This window comes from Xenopus tropicalis, chromosome 6, assembly GCF_000004195.4.
Source record: "Xenopus tropicalis strain Nigerian chromosome 6, UCB_Xtro_10.0, whole genome shotgun sequence".
Classification (NCBI taxonomy): Eukaryota; Metazoa; Chordata; class Amphibia; order Anura; family Pipidae; genus Xenopus; species Xenopus tropicalis.
Genome location: NC_030682.2, coordinates 108,123,067 through 108,146,974, shown reverse-complemented (window position 1 = coordinate 108,146,974; position 23,908 = coordinate 108,123,067). Strand labels below are relative to the sequence as shown.

The following is a 23,908-nucleotide window of genomic DNA, read 5'->3' as shown; positions in this document are numbered from 1 at the left end:
GGGTGATCATATTAAAATTAAAGGCATGTCATTGAGGGTTAAGTAAATCTCATTTTAGTCCTTTACCCATGTGTACAGTGCCAAAAATGAATTTTCTTTATAGAGAAAACATTAGAATGTGCTTAATCAATCTGGGGAAGATGTATTTGGGATCTGGGATATATTAGCAAAGCAATGAACTGGGAATGTCAGCTTTGTGAGATTTCAGAACATATTTAAATAAGTATGTTGTTAGCTCAGTGAACTGGCAGTCAGACCCATCTGTGTCTAACTAAAATTGGCACACAAAAACCAGAGCATTTCAGGAAAAATTCAAACCAACATAGAAAGATGGGGTGGGATGTACCATATATTTAATGGGCTTTAATGTACTAGTGTTAAAACACACAGATGGGAAAACACAAGGGACTTTGTTTATTAGCAATGCATTACCACTGATGGGCCCATCGGATCTACTTGTAATTTGTGAGGTCATGTGTTGACCTTGATTTCCCTTCCTCTGAACAGAGGGAAAGAGAGCAAGAAAAAAACACAAAGGGGTCCTCCTACCCTCACCCCTGAGGGGTTTGGGGGAGTCATCAACCACAGATGTCCAATGGACCCCACTCTTCTTCTATACCATGTCAATTTAATTTCTTTATTGCATACTTCCTGAAGTTATTCAGAAGTTATTCAGAAGGGCTGTTTTGCTTGATTTTAAAAGTAAATGGAAATCTGTAGAAATTCTATAGAAAAAAAATCACTAAAAATAGTTGATATAGAACATCACTTTGTCAGATCAGTTTATACTATATATATCTGTATTTATTTAAGCAGGTCATGTTAGTATTACTGTGTTAAATACTTATACAGTTACAAATTGCATATTACGTAAAGGAAATTGCTAAAGAGAGACCCCTTCAGCTTCTATGTAAATATAAATATACAGAGAGATTTATACTGCTAAATTTGTACCAGTCTGTATTTTTAGTTACAAATAAGCTAAACGGGTCTGACTTGCAAAGAGTGGTCTGGAACTCAGTCCTTTTCCCTGAACATCCATCTGTGCTGGTAAAGGTGCCATAAAACCTCTGCAAAAAAGAAAAAATGCTGAATGGACCATATGGTGCATCTTGCTACAAGAAGATTAAACTGGCACCCGTGGTCTTATTTGTCTGACCATACCCTGTAGATTTAAGCAAGTAATCATGCACCTAGGGCTAACCAATATAATGATCAGTCATGTCATTGTGCGGTGGGGGGGGGGCAGTGATTGCACCAATAGTCACACAGTATTGTGCAAGATCTGAGACTGAGATAGATGAGAGGGCCAGTAGCAGTCTGAGCAAACACATGGTAGGCCAAATTGAAGCAGAATACATAGATCTTTGTTCAGCAGTCACAAGACACTACTAAAAACATAACCGTTTTTGGATTTTAAGCTGGGCCTATGATTTTGGCCTATTTTATTAAAAATGAGCAAACTGATTGGCAAATTGGTGTTTCAGTGGGAAATCAAGGGACTAAACAATCTATAAATTAAAAGGTATTAACCTTGAAACCTCCAAGGTATAAATGATAAATATTTAGCTTGTATACTTTCAGCCATACCATATTATTAAGTGTATACATTCATGAAATCTTTAAGCAGCCTTCTGGCTATAATGTTCTGCTTGAGGGCTGCATTAAGGCTATGGGCCACCAGATGCATGTGTGATATAGGATCTCACATATGAGCTGCAATGGTTTTGCTTCTGGGAAACACGGAAAGGATTAAAAGATCCACAATAACAGACCCACATGCATTAACCTAATCAGAATTTATTCTGTTAATTGGATTAACATCCAAGTCAGCAGATAAGTAGGTCCTAGGACATAACAAATGACTTAACTGGAGCATCACTGCAGCGTCTGTCCTTACAGGGTGGAGACATTTTCCGTTGTGGTAATATTTTCAATGATTGTGTGTATTATAGGAATTGCCCTCATAACTGGCTGTCATTTAGATTTGATCTGTATTGTATCCCTGACTGTATGCATTGCTGCCTGATGTTATAAGTGTGTATACAAAGGTCTGTTATATAGAGGGCTGAATTAGGAATATTCTCGGATTAGTAGAGCTTTTTTGTCTATAAATACAGTTATATTTTCAGAACAATTACTGAATTTTCAAGCCACTGTTTGAATAAGATAAAAAAAGTTTTAATAGGTGCTCATGGACTGTTACACTACACAAATACCCATATAATGTTACTACTAAATTAGAATTAAATGTTTATTTGTGTGCCAGGTTTTCAAAGTGCCTGCCATATTCAACAAATCTAGCATTTCCAGGAAACATATTTTTACTGTAATGAGAGTTGTGAGCAAAGAGCGGCATTTTCCAGTGTTAATTTGTTATGGTAGAGAACTGTTGGCAATTTGACTGTGGTTCTACTCTGTATCTGTTGTACTGCTTATGTTACTCAGAGATTAAAGGAACTATGTGATATTGCCGATCTTCACAAAAAATGACTCTTGCTGATTTGAAAGGAAATTCCTAACATTGTGTGAGGTTCACAAATAACAAACTCTGGTTTATTTTATGCAGTGTAGTTGTTTTTCAGCATTTCAGGGTTCTGAGAAATATATGTAGTATATACATTATTAGATAGTGCCTCAGATAAAGCTTTTCCACCAAATTCATAGTTGCTTGTTATGGTCTTTCATAATGTAAGTAAACAGAATGGCTCTCTGTTTTTGAATTACTCTAGTTGCAGTATGAACCTGTTCTTATTACTGGCCCCGTATCTGCTGTGGCTCAAAACACTGCAAACTGCACCAACACCAGAGCTGAAAGAAATGGATCTACATAAGGAAATAAAAGGTACTGTATAAATGTAAGGCCAAGCACAAGAAGTAAGTGCAGAAAAGTGCAAACAAGTTACCAGGGGCTGCCAAAAGCTTTTCAGTTATTAAACCAGAGATTCAGCTCCTCTAAGGCAGAGAGTGCAATTTATCTATCTGCACCAGTGGTGTGCCCCCCCCAGAACCCTCTAGCGCTGGAAAGTAAGTGAGGGGGTGAAAGGGGGTTGCATCGCAAGTTGCCTTAGGGCAGCACATCAGCAAGAATCAGCCCTGATATTAGGGGACATTTAGGTACACAAGTGCAGTGTGCAAAGTGCAATTTCAGGCATAGCACGCCATATTCTTCATCCATAATGCAATATTTTTCAAAACAAATGCAATTGTGCTTGCGAATTGGCATAATTTGGGTGCAAGTTGCGCCTAGTATTATATTTAGTTTGCATCACTTCTGAAGATGTGTATTTAAAATGTTCTTTGCATTTGATTTGCTGAGTACAAGTCTGGTGCACATATTAAACAACATGCTATGGACGAAGATCTACACATATAAAACAACATGCTATGCACGAAGATCTAAATATGGGGACAAGATCTGTCTCTTTTTTACCATACTGTATAATCCAGGCCTGCCCACAACTAAACAGTCACTGGAAAGAGGTAGCAGAATATGCTTTAGATTGTAAGCCTTGCGAGTAGGGTTCTCTGATTCTATTTTTTACTCTGTAACCTTTGTTTCTATTATTGTATTTCCACTGTTTCTTACAAATGAATGTAAAGCGATGCATAACTTGCTGGCGCCATATAAATAAATGATGGCGATACAGCTCCTGACTTGGCCTGGCCCTGGCTCCCTGAAGCGTATGCCTACTTGACTTGGTGAATGACTTATAGTACTACCCTTAAATAACACAAGGTTCCTAATTTGATCTCTATTTTATTCAAAAAATGTTTACTTAGTGGCTTGTGGTTTATGTGCCTACAGTGCCTGCCTGATTATTATTGGCTTATATGTCTCTTTCCCTGACTAAAATAACTTATAAAGTCTGAGAACTGCCTGAGGGAATTTAAAGGCTCTGGTCTCCCTGACTGGATGCCAAGCTTGATGCTTTCAAGGTATGCATTTACATGGCATGTATACATTGTCCTATTTTTTACTGCATAACAGATGTCATATTACTGCTTGTATTTGATTTGTGAGTGTACTCTGTTACTTCTTTTATAGATGGCATTCCGTTACGATGTGGTTTACCTTGTAATAAAATGTAAAATGTTTAACAAAAATTGCGCACAAAATTGCACTTTGCATTTGTAAATGACCCTGTAAATGAGTTGGAAGTGCAGGAGCATGTTTTTATTCCCAATATTTTCAACAAGTTTTTTAGCTACAAATAAACAGATAGTTACTATTGTTAATGCAATGCTGTTAGCATTAATAACACTTTAAAGGGCATTTAGTAATATTCGTATTTTCACAATTCGCACTAAAACTCTAAAAACAGAATTTTTTTTTCATTTATTAAGCATTAAAACCACCACAAATGCAAAACTTCACCATCTAAAAGCTGTCAAGTTCATGTAGAAGTCAATGAGAGTTATCCTTGGAAAACTGTAACAGTCCTTATTTAATTCATGTTTTTAGAGGTTTTTGGGTTGTCTTTTCTTTGAAAGTCCACAAACATTTGAGGAAAAACATAAAAACCTCGAAAAACATGTTCTTTTTATTTTTGTTCCATATTTTAATTTGTTTGTGCTTTTTAAACTTGGATCTTTTAATAAATGACTAGACATTTGTGGTATTAGTGGAAATGAGTTTAGTCATGGTTTCAAAAATCTCTAAAACCACGAAAATCAGAATGTTAATAAATCTGCACCTTTGTGTTTAGCTCTGTCCAAAATCGGTGAGGAATATGTGGCAGAAGAGATAAAGAAGGCTTTGACTGGATTGAAGAAAATGAAGAATATAATGGAAGAAAATGAGGAGAAACATGAAAACATTTTGAAATCCCTAAGAAAAACTACAGAAGAAAAAGCGGTATCAATTAATATTTTACCTATTTATTTCTATTCACTTACTCACTTGGTTGTAAATACCAGTTATTTTCCTCATCCAGTAGCTTCACAGACTGAGACTGGGAAACGTAGCTGTTACTTTGTTCCAATGTCCTGTCTTGTTCTATACGCCAGGTTACAAATGGTGCTGAATCTGGTTCAAAATGGCAATTGGTATATTTGTATTGTGGATAACAAATAACAGATATCAGACAACAATACTGGACAAAACACAAATAATCCACTTTGGGATGAAAAAATGCTTTTCATATTCACTCTTAGTTTCACTAACTGGATAGTATATTTTCGTTCAAAATCTAGGAAAGATGGTGGCCTGAGTGTTACTTTGTGCAAAGGTGTGGTGTGTTCTCTCAGGGTTGGCCAATGCCTCAGGCACTCACTCACAGGGTTCATTGGTCATCCAGTTGTACAGAGTTTCACCATCTAGTTCCCTCATTAAGTTGCAGTAGAAGTTCAGCTGGAAATGCCGGAATTGAACTGGTGAATGTAAGACCAGGTTTAGAAGAAAGCAAAGCAGAAGTTTGGATGTTCGGGCTTTCTGCATTTGTCCCATTACATGGAACTAAGCACTGAATAACAAGTGGTTAAGAAAAAGCACCAAACATAAAAACATATACCCAGTTTTTATAGGTTTATACTCACTGGTTCTTCTATGAATCATTATAAAAATGTATTAGCATACATAAGGTAAAGTAGCGTTACCCAAGTAACCTTTACAATCTGCATATTTTTATTGCTAATGCACAAGACTGCAAACTGCCATACTGCTCATTATCAGAACAACAGTTAAAGGGACAGTATAAACCTAAAAGCTCCATTGCTAAAAAAAAAATAAAATAAAAAAAAAATAATAACGTGTTGAAATTACATTCAGCCTATTGTAATTTAAAAAAATCATATTTTTGCCATTGTAAAGCATTAATTTAAAAGTTGGGCTATTTTCACTGACCTTACCCAATCCCCTTTATAAACAGGACAATTTGTTCAGCACTCCCTATGTACCTTTGAGCAAATAAACTTCTCCCATCTCTAAGCTGTAGCCCCTGTGAGATCATTATCAGAGGCTTCTCAGCAGACTGGTACTTAGTCTTATCAACTCCTCTGGGGTTCCATGGGACAGGAAGTGATGGGAAGAGCTAAAGTGAAAAAGGCTGCATATTCAGAAACCAAAGATATTTTATTAAATAAAACAACAGGCAAAAAGTTTGTTCAGCACATGCCCTATTTATTCAGCTCATGTTGAAAACTGTATATGCTAAATACTGTTTATATATAATTTCTCTCTAAGTCTTATAAACAAAGATATTATTATTAAAAACTTATTATGCTGTGTAAAATGAAATTCGCCAAAAAACAGTGTATATAACGGTAAATAAAGGTGTAAAATAAATGAAGAAGTTCACTGTCCAAACACCAGATTTTACGCCATTATTTTACATAAATTCCGGCGGAAGAAAAACCTCTGTGATCTGTGGTGAATTTTGTCACCTTTTTTTACTCTGCATAATAAGTGTGCCCCTTAATGTAAATATTTGGCTTCTGGTATCCAAACTTTCAAGAAAATAGTAAAATACATATTTATCTTTACAAGACAGAACTTATTAGGCATGAAATCACTATGTTTATACTTAAGAAAAGTTAAATAATCAGAAAGTTTATGTCAACAATAATTTCTAAAACTACTGAATAAAAAGACAGAAATTATACACTTGCAAAATAGCCAATGGAATACCTTGCTGCTCTTTAGCAATGTTACTGTACTTTATTGGTACATTTCCCTACCTTCTGTACTGTACTGGCATCATGGAATGTTTGTAATTCACTGTAGGGACAGCAGTAACTTATATCATAATGGAAATACCACAATCAGAGAATGGGCAGCCTGTACCAAATAATATGAAGGAGATTCTGTATCAATTGTGTGTGAATGGCAGAGGAAATGCAATGTTTATTTACTTGCTGACATGGCTATCATGACTGTGCTCCTACAGGACTGTGCTTGAGCCTTTCAACATGGCTTTCTTGGATTAGATTCTGTATAAATAGGTAACACAGTTGGCTGTTTTTGAGCTATCACAGTTTGACTGTGCTTCCAAAGCAGACTTTAAAAGTAAACAGCTATTGGAAGGGAACATTCCCACTGGGACAAAAAGGAAAAAAAAAACATTAACTTAATCATACGTTCCTAAAGATCCACTTAGCTTTTTATGTTTGCCCCACATCTGCTCCCAACAGGAGTCAGCTGGAATAAACAGTGGCTCTCTGCATGTGTATTTGATGGCCTTGCTTGGCTCACATGTAACAGGAGGAGATGAAAATATGCCGAACTTATGTATATATATATATCAGAGCTAGCATTGTGAAATGCTGTATCCTCTTCCAACCCTACTGAAAGATTATAAAATGGGCTCCGTTCATTCATTTAAGTTGAATTGTATATGAAAGTCAGTATTAATAGCTTTGGAACTTGCGATTAATTGCAGTACCATTTCTTACCAGTTTTGCCATGGGAGAAAATCATTTCCATTAGGGTGCAACCGAAGTATAAAGGTGGCCATACATAGGCAGATTTTAGCTTGCGATTCAGGTCCTTAAGACTGACTCTGCAGCTTATCTGCCTGTGTATGGGGCTCTCCAATAGGCTTCCCAAAAATTGGGCAGATGTTGATTGGACAGGCGTTATTGTGTTGGATTGGGGACCACGTCGGCTCATTGATGTGATCCTCGGCCCGACTTTTCCTATCCCCTTCATTACAATGTGATTGTTTGGCCCTAGGTCAGATGATCACATAAGCACGATATCACTCACCCAAGGTGGGCATATCAGGGAAAACATTTGCTTGTTTGGAGACCTTGCTGTGTATAGCCACCTTAACACCCAGTTATTATATGTTTGGGCAGCTTTATGATTTAAATAAGACTCTACAACATATCTTTACTTCTTAAATTAAAATGTTTACAATACCTCTTGAATTAAAGGACAAGGAAAGGCAAAGTCACTTGGGGGTGCCAAAATGTTATGCACCCCCAAGTGACTTTAATCGTTTACCTTGTACCCCGGGCTGGTGCCCCTGTTAGGAGAAAACAGCACCAGCCGGGGTACCTGGAGCGATGCGCTTCTTCCTTCTGCCTTCGTTTTGGAAGGACTAAACGACAGGCGCAGGCACAGTAGAGTGAAAAACCGACTTCTCTGTTAAAGTTCTGCTTTTCACGCTACTGCGCATGCGCGCGCACGGAACCAGGAAGGAGGAATCGCTGCAGCTACCCCGGGCTGGTGCTGTTCTCTCCTAACAGGGGCACCAGCCCGGGGTAAAAGGTAAGCGATTGAAGTCACTTGGGGGAGCCTAACATTTTGGCACCCCAAGTGACTTTGCCTTTCCTTCTCCTTTAAGCATGTCTGAGCTGGTTTAATCAGTCTGTGATTCTACAAACGTACATATCTTGTCAAGAGTTAACCTTTAGGTTAACTTGTAGTATGTTTGTTGAATGTCCTTTCTTTAGCACCTTTTTAATTGGTAATTTCTTATGCTTTTTGAAAAATATTTGCCGTCTTCTTTTGCCCCAGATGAGGTAAAGTACTAAAAGCTGCAAAGTTGCACCAGATTTAGTCATCAATATGTACTAATCAAAAGTTAGCTGTTAAACAGTGTCAGACTGGGCCAGTGGGACACCAGGAGAAAAACCCAGTGGGCCCCCCCGACCCAGACCCGATATCTGCCTGTCCTCCCCTTCTGCCCTCCCTCCCTCCCCCAATCTCAGCAGAAGAAAGGGGCTGGCCATGGGTGAGTGGGCGGGAATCAGGGGCCACAGAGGTGGCATGGGGGCCCCTGGTGTAGCAGCCCTAGTGGGCTTAGCACACCCCAGTCCAACCCTGTGGCCATTGCATGCTAAATGCTCACTGGTTCCCATAGATAAGCTGGCCTAGTACAAACTCACTCCTTGCTGGTTATCCTGGAATACCTGAATGTTTTCTTTGTTTACAGGAAGCCGTAAGGCTCTTCATGGAAATCAATGAAAGGATAAGTGAACGAGAAATGCCATGCAAGCAGCAGCTAACAGACAACTTGGAAGGATGTAAAACCTGCTTACAGCAGTCCTGCATTACTTTTTATATATCTAACTGTTCCCAAGAGATAAAGCCACTACCTGTAAAGGTGAGTAGGACTCCAGCAGATGTATCACTGTTTTCACTTAAGTCAGTATAAAGAAAGCAGCTTTTTGTAAAAGAGGAAAGCTCTGTGTAAAATCACAGGTATTTTGAAAGCTATGTAATAATGGTATACATTTCAGTGTTAATCTGGCATTACATTGCACAAGTTCTGCATGCTCTCATTTCACAGGCAGAGACTCCAACAGAGCTTATTGGTGAAAAAGTTCTACACTACTTTACAAAACAGAAATGTTGAATCTACATTACTGGCAGAAATCCTTACTCTATAGATCAGGACCCAAAATGGTGTCCCCATGTTGCTTTGTAGGAGCCCTCTTGACCCCATTAATACAATGCTATAATTAAAAAAGGTAGGGGTAAAACTATTGTTCAGACAAAACCCAAGAAACAAGGGTGAACCCGGATTAACATCAAATGTTGTTAAATGCTGTTAATATCTTAGAGCTGTGAAAGACGGGGAGATTAGTCACCACACAACAAATCTACCCGAAATGCCATCCCACCGGCTAGAATGTAAATAGACAATGCTAATCATTTCCTGATAATCGTGTGTTTTAGCAGAGGCAATTCTCAGTATTGTCTATGGCACAGTATGTTCTGGCATTTAGTAGCCATGACAAGTAGCCACAAGTAAGTAGCTCTGTGTGTCTTCACCCTAATTTGTGTACTGCCTAATAAATAATGATAAAATAGTCTTTTTCAGTGAATTTATTAAACAACTTTTTTATTGTTTCCTTTTTTCCATTAAACACCGGTGAAAAATCTCTTTAAAATGTGACTTCCATTAAGTCAGATGTTCCAAGACAGAGATGAAGAAGAAGATGACCTTTTGAAAAGCTATAATGAAGAAGAAGATCACCTTCCACAAGCAGAGAGTTCATTTCATCAGTTGCTGTCTGATATTAGGACTTTGTTCAATCAAGGTCTTGTGTTTTTCAGAAATATCCAACAGGAACTGGACCAGTCTTTTCAGAGGACTTTCATGTCCGGTGTAAATCTAGCAGATCCTGAAACTCACACTACTATGCCCAACAACCCTGTAATTATTGTTGATTCTGTACACTGGGATTTATCAACCTGGATTCAGTATTTGCTTGATTTTAGCAAGGCTATTATTCAAGGTATTGCCGATGCCTTCTACAGCATCTTCAATCACCTCCATCAAGACAGCAAACTGCTTGCATCACCAATGGAAGGTAAGGTATAGTTAACAGTGAAATCTGGGCATTCAAATGAGGGAGAAAGTGATCTAAAATACAAAATTGCAAAAGTATAATGCAATTCACACACACATGCGCACATACACACTAGTATGCTTGGTACCTGGGGTTTCCTGGATAAGGGGTCTTTCCATAATTTGGATATCCAAAAAAATATTTAAAAATTAAATAAACCCAATAGAGTTGTTTTATCTGTAATAAAGAGTAATTATATTTACATGTTTAAAAATGTTAATTATTTGATTAAAATGGAGTCTATGGGAGGTGGCCTTCCAGTAATTCAGAACTTTCTGGATAACGGATACCTATATATATTAATATGCATATAATACATGTTCCTCACTGGCCACTTCCTAGTGGTTGTAATAATGAACTCCACCATTAAGCAGCCCCAGTTTTCATTTTCATATAACTGCCCTTATTGGAAATCATGGGCACATTACAGAGGTCCGCATACAGTGTTTCAGGCTCCAGCTGGCCCTTTATCAAAACTTTGCTGATCAGACCACTGCGATGTGCCTTTAATTTCTAACAGGTAGTTTTAAGGAAAATAAAATTGGCGCTGTTCAACTGTGGAGCTAGTAAATATATTCCTAATTCTCTGTTCCACAAAGATCCATTCAGTTCAACACAGGAGAAAACAGTAACAACCAATCCCTCCCTTGGCAATCCATATAAAATATCAGGCCTGTTTGACTGCCCTATGAGTAAGGTGCATCATTTCAAACACAGTGGCTTGGTTGCCCATTGGGCTACTGCTACACTTCTCCACTCACAATTGTGATCAAAATCAGTTCATGACCATGCTTGTGCCAGTGCATAAAGTAAATACTAGAAGTATGCTTTAGGGCCGGGACAGACAGGGGAGAATAGTCACTCGTGACAAATCTCCCTTGTTGTGGGCGACTAATATGCCATCCCAGCGGCTAGAATGTAAATCGCCGGTGGGATGGCACGCGGCGACTAATCTCCCCATCTGCCATGGCCCTTAAGGCTAATGCCACACGAGGCGTAGGGTGGATATTTTCTAAAGTGGAAAAGCGCTTGCTGAAAATACCGCCCTATGCCTCCTACATGTGCCTGCACCAGAATGAATGGAATACGCTCGGGTGCAGGCACATGTAGCAGAAATACGCATAAAAACGTGAGACTTCCAAACTCTCGTGTTTTTATGCGTATTTTCGCTACATGTGCCTGCACCAAGCCTATACCATTCATTCGGGTGCAGGCACAAGTAGGAGGCGTAGGGCGGAGTTTTCGGCAATTGTTTTTCCGCTTGCCGAATGTTGTGTACCACTAGAGGGAGCTGCATGCCTAAATGTTAGCTCAGCTACAATGTGTTATCTAGCTTGGCTTCTGTTTGCTCTCTATGGTCAGATATACTTCCTACTTGAAATGTCTGTATATAGTTTGCCATGTTGGAGCTCTAATAAACAAGTTGTTTAAGCATTACCATTGAGTCCTGCACAACTCCACTGTGAACCCAACACTTTTTGTGGCGACGAGGATTAGAACTCTGCTGTCTGGACAGAGCAGCAGAATAGGAAAAGTGCAGAAAAGAGAACTCACAGGACAAACTTCAGATCCACTGCAGACATGGCCGCCCTAGGACACATGGAGGAATTTGATGTAAGTGACCCTTCTTCTTGGGACTCATATGCAGAGAGACTTTCTTACTTCCTAGAAGCAAACACTATAGCTAACCCTGAGCAAAAGAGGGCAGTGCTACTTACTGTCTGTGGGCCTAAAACATTTGCAGTCATCCGCTCACTCACTGCCCCGGCCTCTCCAAAAACAAAGTCTTATGAGGAGTTACTAGCAATGTTAAAGGCACATTTTTCTCCAACACCATCTGTCATTATACAGAGATTTCACTTCCACAAAAGAAACCAAAGAGCAGATGAAACAATTTCTACCTATATTGCAGAATTACGGCACATAGCAGAGCATTGCCAGTTTGGAGAGTTCCTAAATGATATGCTGAGAGATCAATTAGTCTGTGGTATTCAGAATGAGGCCTTGCAGCGCCGGCTTCTCGCTGAGCCTAACCTGACACTTGCAGCTGCGCAGGAGAAGGCCTTGGCTGCAGAAACTGCACTTCTACACACTAAGGCAATTCATCATACAGCAACCAGTGTGCATACCATATCCTCCAAACAGGGAGATGACAGTCAATTTCAAAACAACAAACCAAAAGACTATCTTGCAACAAATGCATCACCATTTACACCATGTATTGGATGTGGTGGTCAGCACAGACGCTCTGTATGCCCTTTTAAGAATGCTGTCTGTCATTACTGCAAAAAGAAAGGCCATGTAATACGTGTTTGCAAAGCAAGGGTTAATCAGGAAAAACAAAGCGATAATGCAAAGTTTTCACATAAAAATTTACCAACAAATAAAGGGGCAGCCACTGGAACAGAGGTCAACCAGCTGTATCATATTCAACATGTCAACAGTAAGAGCCCTGTAAACTCTGAAATTACTGCAAATGTTTTTATACATGGCTATCGGTGTGAAATGGAGATTGACTCAGGAGCCACATTTACCATAATAAGCTCTGAATTATTTGATAAACTGTTCCCTCACAATCCTCCCACATTATCAAAGCCAGGGTGCACACTCCGTGACTATAATGGACAGTCTGTTGAGCTTCTTGGAAGTTGTGATGTGAGTGTTCAGTACAACACATTCAGCGGAATGTTACCCCTGATTGTTGCCAAAGGTACTCAAAAAAGCCTTTTGGGAAGGAACTGGTTCTCTCCATTAAAAATCAGCATCCAAGGCATCCATGTTGTCACTGGGGTATCAGTAAAGAAAGTCATTGAGGAATTTCCACAAGTTTTTGCAAATGAACTAGGCACTTACAAGGGTCCACCTGTGTCACTTAGATTAGACCCTGCAATCTCACCCATACACATGAAAGCCAGATCTGTGCCATATGCTTTACGTCCAAAAATTGAAGCTGAACTTGAACGTCTCACAGCACAAGGGGTCTTTGAGCCAGTGACACACACACAATGGGCAACCCCAATTGTGCCAGTTCTTAAGCCTAATGGTGATGTGAGACTCTGTGGAGACTATAAATGCACAGTAAATAAAGCTCTTAATCAGCATCCATATCCTGTGCCTGCTGTGAATCAACTGTTATCCACACTAGCTGGTGGCAAGGTTTTTGCAAAACTTGATCTTGCCCAGGCATACCAACAGTTGTTGGTGGATGAAGCTTCTGCAGATGCCCAGACTATTATTACCCATCGGGGTGCATTCAGGGTAAAGCGCCTCCAGTTTGGAATTTCAACCGCACCAGGAATATTCCAGCACTTTATGGAAACCTTGCTATCCAGCATTCCTGGTGTTGTACCATATTTTGATGATGTTCTACTAATGGGGCCATCTGAAAGTATACTGGCTGACCGCCTTAGAGAAGTACTATCTCGTTTTGATTCATCAGGCATTCGTTTAAAAAAAGAAAAGTGTGAGATTGGAGCTACCAGTGTAAACTTCTTGGGGTACCGTATAGATGCTTCAGGCATTCGTCCTACAGAAAGTAAAGTGAAAGCTATCCATGATGCACCTGAACCAAAATCTAAACAAGAACTTCAAGCATTCCTTGGGTTGCTCAATTTCTATCACAGCTTCCTTGCTCACAAGGCAACAGTGGCAGAGCCTCTTCATCGCTTGCTTGACAAAGGGGTCCCATGGAATTGGACTCCTAAACATTCAGAGGCCTTCTGCAAAGTTAAACAGTTGCTGACATCTGATTCTCTTCTTGTCCATTATGATGAAGATCGGCCATTAATACTTACTACAGATGCATCTCCTTATGGTGTTGGCGCTGTTCTTAGCCACATTCTCCCAAATGGTAAAGAGGCACCAGTTGCTTATTACTCTAGGACAATGACATCAGCAGAGAGGAACTATGCACAAATTGATAAAGAAGCATTAGCTATCATAGCTGGTGTTAAGAAGTTTCATAATTACCTCTATGGACATACATTTGAAATCCACACTGATCATAAACCATTACTGGGTTTGCTCTCAAAAGATAGCCCTACTCCTAATGTTATGTCACCTCGAATGCTCAGATGGAGTATCATGCTAAGTGCTTATGATTACACTCTTCTTTATAAACCTGGAAAATCAATCTTAAATGCTGATGCTTTGAGTCGCTTGCCTTTACAGATCCCAGACTGCTCACTACCCCCTTTACTTGAAGTACTTATGCTTGAATCCCTCCCTGATTCTCCACTGGAAGCTACTGAGATTGCTCATATGACTGCAAAGGATCCAATCCTTTCTCGTGTTCTCAACTGGGTGTGGAGGGGATGGACAAATGAAAAGTTGTCTGAAGAGTTCAGACCATATTCAAACCGTCAACATGAACTATCTGCACATAAAGGGTGTTTATTATGGGGAAGCCGAGTAGTCATTCCTCAAAGAGGACGCAAATTTGTCCTAGATATGCTACATGCAGCCCACCCAGGAATCGTGCGCATGAAAGCTCTCGCAAGGAGTTATGTCTGGTGGCCCAGAATTGACACAGACATAGAGGAGACCGTACATCTGTGTGTCACTTGCCAGAACTCTCGTCACAGCCTCCCTGCAGCTCCAGTGTTTCCTTGGGAGATTACAAAAAAGCCTTGGTCTAGACTTCATATTGATTTTGCTGGACCATTCCAGGGGAAGAACTTTCTTGTAGTGGTAGACTCTTTCTCAAAATGGTTAGAGGTCATCCTAGTGTCATCTCAGACATCAGCTGTGACAATTTCAGCCCTGCGTCATCTGTTTGCAACACACGGAATACCAGATGTTATTGTATCAGACAATGGGACTGCTTTTACTTCTGAGGAGTTTAAGACCTTTACCAATAACAACTTAATAAGGGCAGTAACCATTGCTCCACGTCGACCTCAAGGAAATGGACAAGCTGAAAGAATGGTTCAAACTGCGAAGGATGCACTCAGAAGGATTACTAATGGGGACTGGTCAACAAGACTTGCACGATTCCTTATAGCTCAGCATGTTACCCCATGTCCTACCACAGGTGTCAGCCCTGCTGAGCTTCTGATGGGGCGGCGCCTTAAAACATGTCTTGATCGTCTTAATCCAGATCTAACTGATGATGTAGAAAGGAAACAGCAACAAAGCCTGGATTCAGCCCTATCCTCTAAGACTCTGCGTACATTTGCTTCTAATGATCCAGTGTATGCCAGGAATTATGGGGCTGGTCCAAAATGGGTCCCTGCAGTAATAACTGAAGTTACTGGACCTGTGTCATACAAGGTACATTGTGATGATGGGCAAGAGTGGCACCGTCATGTTGATCAGTTGCGGAGGCGTGTTCAGCCAAGTAACAGTACCTTAATGGAGAGCATGGGTTATCCCAAGGTGGTTCCTAGTGACTCTCTTCCAGATGAAGTGGCTACCTCATGCAGCCAAGGGACCAATGAAACCAGTATTCCACCAGAGAATGACTCTGCTCCTATAGAGAACTGTGATAACTCCTCCCAAGATGTCTCTTGTGGTCAGACTTCTGGTTATGAACGGCCACAACGCAACAGGGTGCCTCCAAAGTGGATGGACGATTACGTTAGCTAGGGGGGAGGAGTGTTGTGTACCACTAGAGGGAGCTGCATGCCTAAATGTTAGCTCAGCTACAATGTGTTATCTAGCTTGGCTTCTGTTTGCTCTCTATGGTCAGATATACTTCCTACTTGAAATGTCTGTATATAGTTTGCCATGTTGGAGCTCTAATAAACAAGTTGTTTAAGCATTACCATTGAGTCCTGCACAACTCCACTGTGAACCCAACACCGAAAAAATCAGCCCTACGCCGCGTCTGGCATTAGCCTTAGTTGGACCAAAAGCACTCTATATTATAGTGCAGTACTTTTATTCAGGCTTGGATTTATATTATGTAAGTATTTGTCTTACAGGGACTGCAAGTCATTTTCGAGACTCCTTGAAGCAAAACCAAATGGAATGCAGAGAACTCCACAACTCCTCAGGATGTTTGCAGTACCAAGGGAAATGTCAGCTGTGCTACGAGGCTTTTCTGAAAGGTACAGTGATGCGCAGAACACAGCTGTACAAGATGCACAAAGCCTATGTCAAAGGACTATTGTTCATTAGAGGATAAACTCACTTATTATGTAGTGATAACACAACTGAGAGTAATTTAAAATATAAGCAGGAATATGCACAGTCTGAAATAATGCTTTGCATAACCTTAAAGGGTTTCTGTCATGATTGTTATGGTGTACTTTTTTTTTCTAAATTACACTGTTTACATAGCAAATAATTGGGTTGGGTTGAAAACCCCAACATATGTTCTATGTTCTAAGTTTAGAAAAGTGGGTGGGGCCAACAGCCAATCAAATTTCACCTATAGACTTCATATGTTTAAATTTAAACTGCTGCCTTTCTTTAAATATTAAAACTAAGGTCCCCAAACTTTGCAAAGCTAGTCACCAGGTAACTCTCACACTATTTATGCCAGGGTTCCCAAACTTTGCACAGTCAGTCACTGGATGATTACATATTCAGGGTTAGAACAAGTGGGTGAAGCCACCAACAGCCAATCCATTTCCACCCATTAAATTTCATTGGTTTATATTTCATTATTTAAGTATTAATTCCAGGGTTGTTAAACTTTCCAGAGTTAGTCACTGGGTATTTGCTGTTCAAAGTTAGAAAAAAGTGGGCAGAGCCACCAACAGCCAATAACATTTCACCTATTAACTTTCAATGGTGAAGTGAAAAATGCTGTCAGTCTCACAATTTTTATGCCCCAAACTTTGCAAAGTTGGTCACTGGGGGACTGCAGTTAAAAAATAGGAAAAGTGGGTTGGGCCACCAACAGCCAATTAGATTTCATCCATTGAATTTTATTGGTTTAAATTTAAAATGCTGCCATTCTCACACTATTTATGCCAGGGTGCCCACTGTTTGGTACTGGGTGACTTCGACTCAAGGTTAGAAAAAGTGGGCACACCCACCAACCACAATTTACCTATTGACTTTTATTGGTTTAAATTTAAACTGCTGCCGTCCTTTAGCTATTAATCCTAAACTTTGCAGAGTTAGTCACTGGGTAACTGCAGTTCCAGGTTAGAAAAAGGGGGCGGAGCCCCAACCACCAATCAGATGTCACTCGTTGACTTTCAGTGGGGAAATTTAAATTGCTGCCATTCAGACACTATTAAAACCAGGGTCCCCAAACTTTGCACAGCGGTTTTTACTATATAACTGTGGTCCAATGTTAGAAAAAGGGGGCGGAGCCAACAACAGATCAGATTTCATTCAGTAACTTCACATTTTTCAACCCAACATGAAGTTTGTTCTCAAACTTCTCTTTCTAGTTCACTCTACCATGTAAAATTTTATTCTTGAACCAACAAATGTATTTTTTTTAGCTGTAATGTTGGTGTGTAAGCACCATCTCAGTGCATTGTGAGTCTGAGCTTTCAAAAGGAGCCAGCACTACACATTAGAATTGCTTTCAGGTAACCTATTGTTTCTCCTACTCCCATGTAACTGGAGGTGTCCCAAGCCAGTAGTGATGTGCGGGTCAAGCTCGACCAGAACCCACCCATGACCCGAAAATGTAGTGCGGAGGTCAGCCCGCCCCCCCCCCGCGTGTATAGGGCCGTCCCCCACATCTTTCTAAGTGCTATTCTGATATCTACTGGGAGCTGCTATCTTTCTACCTTCCCATTGGTCTGCTGATCGGCTGCTGGGAGGGGGTGGAAAGTTCTCCTAATCCTACAAACATGTGACCAGTAAATTCTACTTGCTGATTGGTTGCTATGGTTAAATGCTCCTGGGCAAATTTAGTGCCTTTTATTACATAACCCCCTATACAGTTTAAGGATAATTTGTGAAATCATAACATATAAATAACTTGTGGAGATTATTACAAACAAAAGGAAAAACAAAAGCAAAATCAGTACAGTCTAGAGGAATGGGCAGAGCCCAATCAACCAGCCACCGGCTTATTATACAATAGGACATTCTTTATTTGGGCAAAATGATCATCTATGTAGTCAGGGTTTTGTAGTCCTGGGATAAATGCAAGTCAGTAAAACCACTCCTGGGGAAATCCATCAGTTTGAGCTTAGTCATGGCGGTTTAGTTATGTAAATCGGTATATTTCCTGTCTTTTAAGTAGTCATTCTTTCATCGAAGGAGTGAGGCTAGATTTCCAGTATTGCCACTACAATGGTTGTTTGTATTGAGCTGTAGACATTAGTCAATTAGACAATAGTTGTATTATCTTGTCCCTGTATGACTTTATCTTGGGGCACTACCACCAGCATACCTATTGGGAGCTGTAGTCTAAATTTTCCATTTTAGGGTTGTATTTTTAAACCAATATTGGTCAGTAGAACCTTTTCCCAGGTCTCCATGATCAGCAACACTTTTAAAATGCACAAACTGCAACTGCACTGTTAAAATACATACCTTAACAGCAACATGTCCTTCCTCCTGCATTTGATTACGGTGTAATATCAAAAAATACCAAAAAGACTCAATAATGACCATTCTTATTTGTGAATTCTTTTGCATCTGTAATTAGGCTTTGGGTCATCATCTTTAGAGAAATAGGGGACACAGTGGGATAGTATTTTAATTCTTTTTTAAATTTCTGTTTTATTTGGTTACCTTTCAGTTGAACAGAACCATCACATCATGATGTGTGTCACACCGAGGGGCGAGAGTTTAGAGCTTAATACATAAAAACTTGTTGTATTAATTCCTATGGGATTTTTAGAAGCATATTTATCAAATGGTGAATGCTGACTCTCACTAATTGATAAATACGCTTCTAAAGATTCCATAGGAATTAATACAACATGGTGAGTTTATGTGTATTAAGCTCTAAACTCACATTCTGATAAATCTGCCCCAGTTACTTAGTAAAGTTTACAGATTTTTTTTTCCTTTTTACTGACTTTGTATTTATCCTTTTTATCTGTGACTAAACAAGACTGCCCTGATGTGCTACAGCTTTACTCTAAGTCTGAGGAAGTGTTTAAACTTGTGGGCATAGCAGAACAGCAATATCAGGACCTTACACACATTCTCCATCAGCATGCTGAAGACACCTCCACATTAATGAGTCTAATGAAAGAAAGCTTTGGATGGGTGGCTGAACACAACAATATGCCAATTGGAACACACAACATCTTCAGTATTGAGAAGGTAAAAACCACTATAATTACAGCTTTAACCTCTTTTGTGTGTGCAATGCTACTAGACTTTCAGCCTTGGTGGGATTGAGCAAATGTGTAAAAACCAACTGGGTATATAATGTATATTTTGCCCTCTCGGACCACATGCTTCACATTGCAAAATTAAAGGAACAGTAACACCAAAAAATGTATATATTTAAAAGAAATTAAACTATAATGTACTGCTGCCCTGCACTGGTAAAAGTTTTGTGTTTGCTTCAGAAACACTACTAGAGTTTATATAAACCCTGGTGTGTAGCCATGGGGGCAGCCATTCAAAAGAAGAAAAGGCACAGGTTATATAGCAGCTAACAGATAAACCCTGTAGAATACAATGGTGTCTTATCTGTTATCTGCTATGTAACCTGTTCCTTTTCTCCTTTTTTCCAGCTTGAATGGCTGCCCCCATGGATTCACAGCAGCTTATGTATATAAACTATAGTAGTGTTCCTGAAGCAAACACCCCAGTTTTACCAGTGCAGGGCCACAGTACATTATATTTCAATTACTTTAAAACACTTTCATTTTTTGGTGTTACTGTTCTTTTAAGAAGAAAATAAAGACAGCTCTCTCAGGATCTCTGTAAATTGCTTCTCTACAAATAATGTGCACTTTTTGCAGAGAGGCAATTTGATAAGATCCTGAGAGGTGTTTTTTATTTCTAAGAAAAGTAAATAAATAGAAGTTTATAGACCTTGATAGGGTTGTCTTTCTTTTCTCCTTTATTTTGTTATAGTTCACCTACATCCTCAAAATGTATTCTGGTTCTTGGAATCTCAATAGATAATTCTAAGTTGGTAAAAACTTTTCCCTTTTCCATGCTTCACATTGCTTCCTCCATTATATGCTCCTTTCCTTCCTCATTTTTCCCTTTTCCCTCCTATAGTGTCTTCATTTCTTCAGTTTCATTTCTCTTTTTTTTTTTTACTGATATTAACTTTTAACCTTTTATCATTCGTTCTCCCATCCTCCTATATAACCCAGATTTGTTTTTCCATTTGCCATATGCTGTCCCTGTTTTCTGACACTTCCATCTTGTTTCCTAATATTTACCCCCTACCAATTCTTCTCTCTGTCCATCACCCCAGATCACAACCTCTCCCTTGCTGTTTCTTTTACCGCCCCTTTGCTGCTTGAATTCCTCTCAGAGTCTTCCTGCTCCTTTTATCTGTCATCTGTTTCTTCTCACAGTCCTTCCAGCAGGTTGTAAGCCCTCATGGCCTTCAGCTTGTGATTATTCTTCTCCAGCCTGTCTTAAATTCCAAAGAACAGTTTTGTGTTACAGGTTTCCTCTACTTTGATTCACTTAAGTTGAGTTTGCCCAGCCCTGTGTTTATTTTTCTGTGTACCAGATGTTATGGATAGTATTCTGCTTGCAGGCTTCCACTAAAGTCGTGCAGTCAAAAGACATTCTGATATTATAGGACTCGGTAAAGTAGTATAGCCTGCATCTAAATCACAGGGAAAATAAATAATAATCACTGCCTCCAAGCTATCATATCCTGTTATCTTCACATTCTATTACAATGTTTACAAATGCATAAAACTTGCTTAATTGTGCCTGTGTAATGTGTATACACAGGCAATGTGTATACCTGTGTATACCATGTTTGGCGGGAACTCAATACAGTGATGTGATTACATGCGTGACCCATACACCACACTGTGACATTGTAACACCCACCAACATAATATAAGAAACAAATATTTTATGTATGTCGAAAAGGAAAAGAGGAATAAAAATGAAAAGAGGAATAAAAAAGAAAAGAGGAATAAAAAGGAAAAGAGAAAAAAAAATTAAATGAAGGAAAAAGAAAAAATAATAAATAGAAACTAAGAAATGATACCATAGAACATAATACAGAACGAGTGGTGATCAAGAATAACATCTATGCGGGTAAAAGGAATAAAGGAAACTTTTTAAGAGAGGTAGACCAAGAAACTCGACAGTACCTCTAAGTCAGTGTGTATATATATATATATATATATATATATATATATATATATATATATATATCTGTATATATACAATTTGCAGACTGTTTGTGATCTACATGAGAACTTTATGGGCTAATATGATACTATGTGACACTTATTTTCTAGGTGACTCCCAGTCCCAGCAATAATGAAGGTGCAGCAAATGAAACCATTGTAGAAGTGAGCATCCTGAAGACCACCACTTTAACAGTTAGAGTTCCTGCCAATATGGATTTAGAAAACCCTACAACGATACAGTACATAGCAGAGATAGCACTGCAACAATACAAAAACAATATTTGAATGTAAATATACTACAAATGTGCATTGCACCTGGGTTCAATATGGACACTGCATTAGCAACCTAAGCAATATACAGAATGAAAACTGGGAAATCATCTATGAACATCCTTACATTTGTCAACACCATATTTGATTATGCAGCGTTTAATACCTATATATGCAAAGCAGTAAAAACAGTAAAAAGAGGTAAAAACAACCCTTATGATTGAAATGTGATAATTAAAATCTGATTAGTGCACTTTTTATCAGCACATTGGTGCATTATTGGCAACAGATAAATTTGTAAACAAGGCTTTACATCATTTGAATGCTGAGAAAAATACAGCATGTTCAGTGCCCAGACTTAAAGGGGCAACATACCTCCTTGTTCAACATGAGTTAAATGAGTAGAGCTTGTGCTTTTTGCCTAATGTATTAATCATAAAAAATCTACGGGTTTTATTCTGCCTATCTGTGTCCTGGTAATGAAGAGGGAGAATTATTTTCCTGAAGACCCGATGAATATTCCCCGCAACCCTGTATCAAGCTTAAGAGACTTTGCAGAGAACAGCACTTACTTTATTGTTTTGCTTAATGTTTGTTGTAATTTATTAGGTGATTGAAATTGCTGTGTTTTATGCACATAAATATGATAAAATATTATGTCTTCCAATACTGTATATTGAAACGGAAACAAATACAAATATGACATCACTGTTAAGTGATTTCACAGTGGGGCTGTAGGACTGATTTATCACCACAAAACATTACATCGCCATATACAGCAGGCTATAGAGTTGTGATAATTTGTTGGTTGACACTGGTGCCTACTTTGGTATGAGGTACAAAATACTCTGATGCCTTCTGTATCTCCAGAGGTTAAGTACAAGACTCCCTTTATGTATGTGAACCCATATATAATTTTAATTGTGCATGTCATACACACTTGAATGGTGTAAATGCATGACTGTGTCATGCACATTATCTCTTTGCCTCCAATATCTGAAACACAATTTTGCTCCTGATTGCAGCAGTGCAATTAAACTAAAATTCTGGAAAAAAAAGTTTCATTCTGTGAATTGTCCTTTCTTTCATTTTCTAATATAAATAATCTTATCCGCGCTTATACTAATTAGTGCTCAATATAATATTTAACCAGTGACACCCCACCAATACAGTGAAAAAGTGACCTAACGTGAACAGCTGCCTTCCTCCAAACTAATCCTCTAGCAAGAAAAACTGTCTAAAAATAGAGTTGGCGCTCCCACAAAACAAATCACCGTGTTGTATAAATTAATTCAAATGATTTATTAGTGAATCATAATAAAAACAAATACACATGATTAATTCTAGCAATAAATAAAATACATCAATATACAGGGTGATCCACAACTCAGTAAAAGAGCTAAAATAAGTACATAGTAAAGAACCTAGTATTGCATAATATTTCACTTAGATTGATTTAAAGATTCAATATAAAGAGACATAGTAAATTCAACAATAGATTAAGTAGAGAAGGTGTATAAATACATAATAAAAGGATAAAAATTGCACAATGCCCTAACCAAAATACCTACAGCAGTATCTACTCAACAAATATTACACATATACTCAAACCTGTCCCTAAAGAAAACTAACTTCTCCAATAATACCCTAATCAAGGGAAGCTAATTAGGAAAAAAGGTTGGGCGTTTTAGTTCAGCACACAGCTTAAAACATGTGGAGTTACATTTAGCACAAGTGATTGTATAGCTGTGTATACTAATAGCACTTGAAATTTGGCGTGAGTAAGGTAAATGAAAAAAGTCCCCCAGTGCTGAGCGAACAAAAACCAGATCGTACCCCCTGTCCCGGCCGGGAACTTACTAATGGGTCACTGTTGTCGGAGAGACCCGCTCTCTCATGCGGCGCGACGGCGCTGAATGCCGAAAATGACGTCACCAATTGTGAGCCGAAGAGGGAGCTACGGATCCTCCTGAGTTACAAAATCCTCCGACGCGTTTCGCGCTCCTGCGCTTACTCATGGACTTCTTTCATTTTCCACTCTTTTCATTATGAGCCATTGTTTCTTTGTATAATATTTGCTTACACAGAAAGCAATTAAAATGCAACCCAGTAATGAGTAG

At 38.9% G+C, this 23,908-nt stretch overlaps 1 protein-coding gene across 1 annotated transcript; it reads left to right on the top strand.

Annotated features, from left to right (window-relative positions):
- Positions 1-2,737: 2,737 nt before the first annotated feature.
- On the top strand, positions 2,738-22,849 carry clul1 (clusterin like 1). The gene is made up of 7 exons (XM_018095045.2): positions 2,738-2,845; positions 4,710-4,858; positions 8,880-9,050; positions 9,861-10,263; positions 16,227-16,352; positions 19,280-19,494; positions 21,627-22,849. Exons 1-7 carry the CDS (start codon positions 2,740-2,742, stop codon positions 21,801-21,803), a joined length of 1,347 nt encoding a protein of 448 aa, XP_017950534.2. The 5' UTR covers positions 2,738-2,739; the 3' UTR covers positions 21,804-22,849.
- The last annotated feature ends 1,059 nt before the right edge of the window (positions 22,850-23,908 follow it).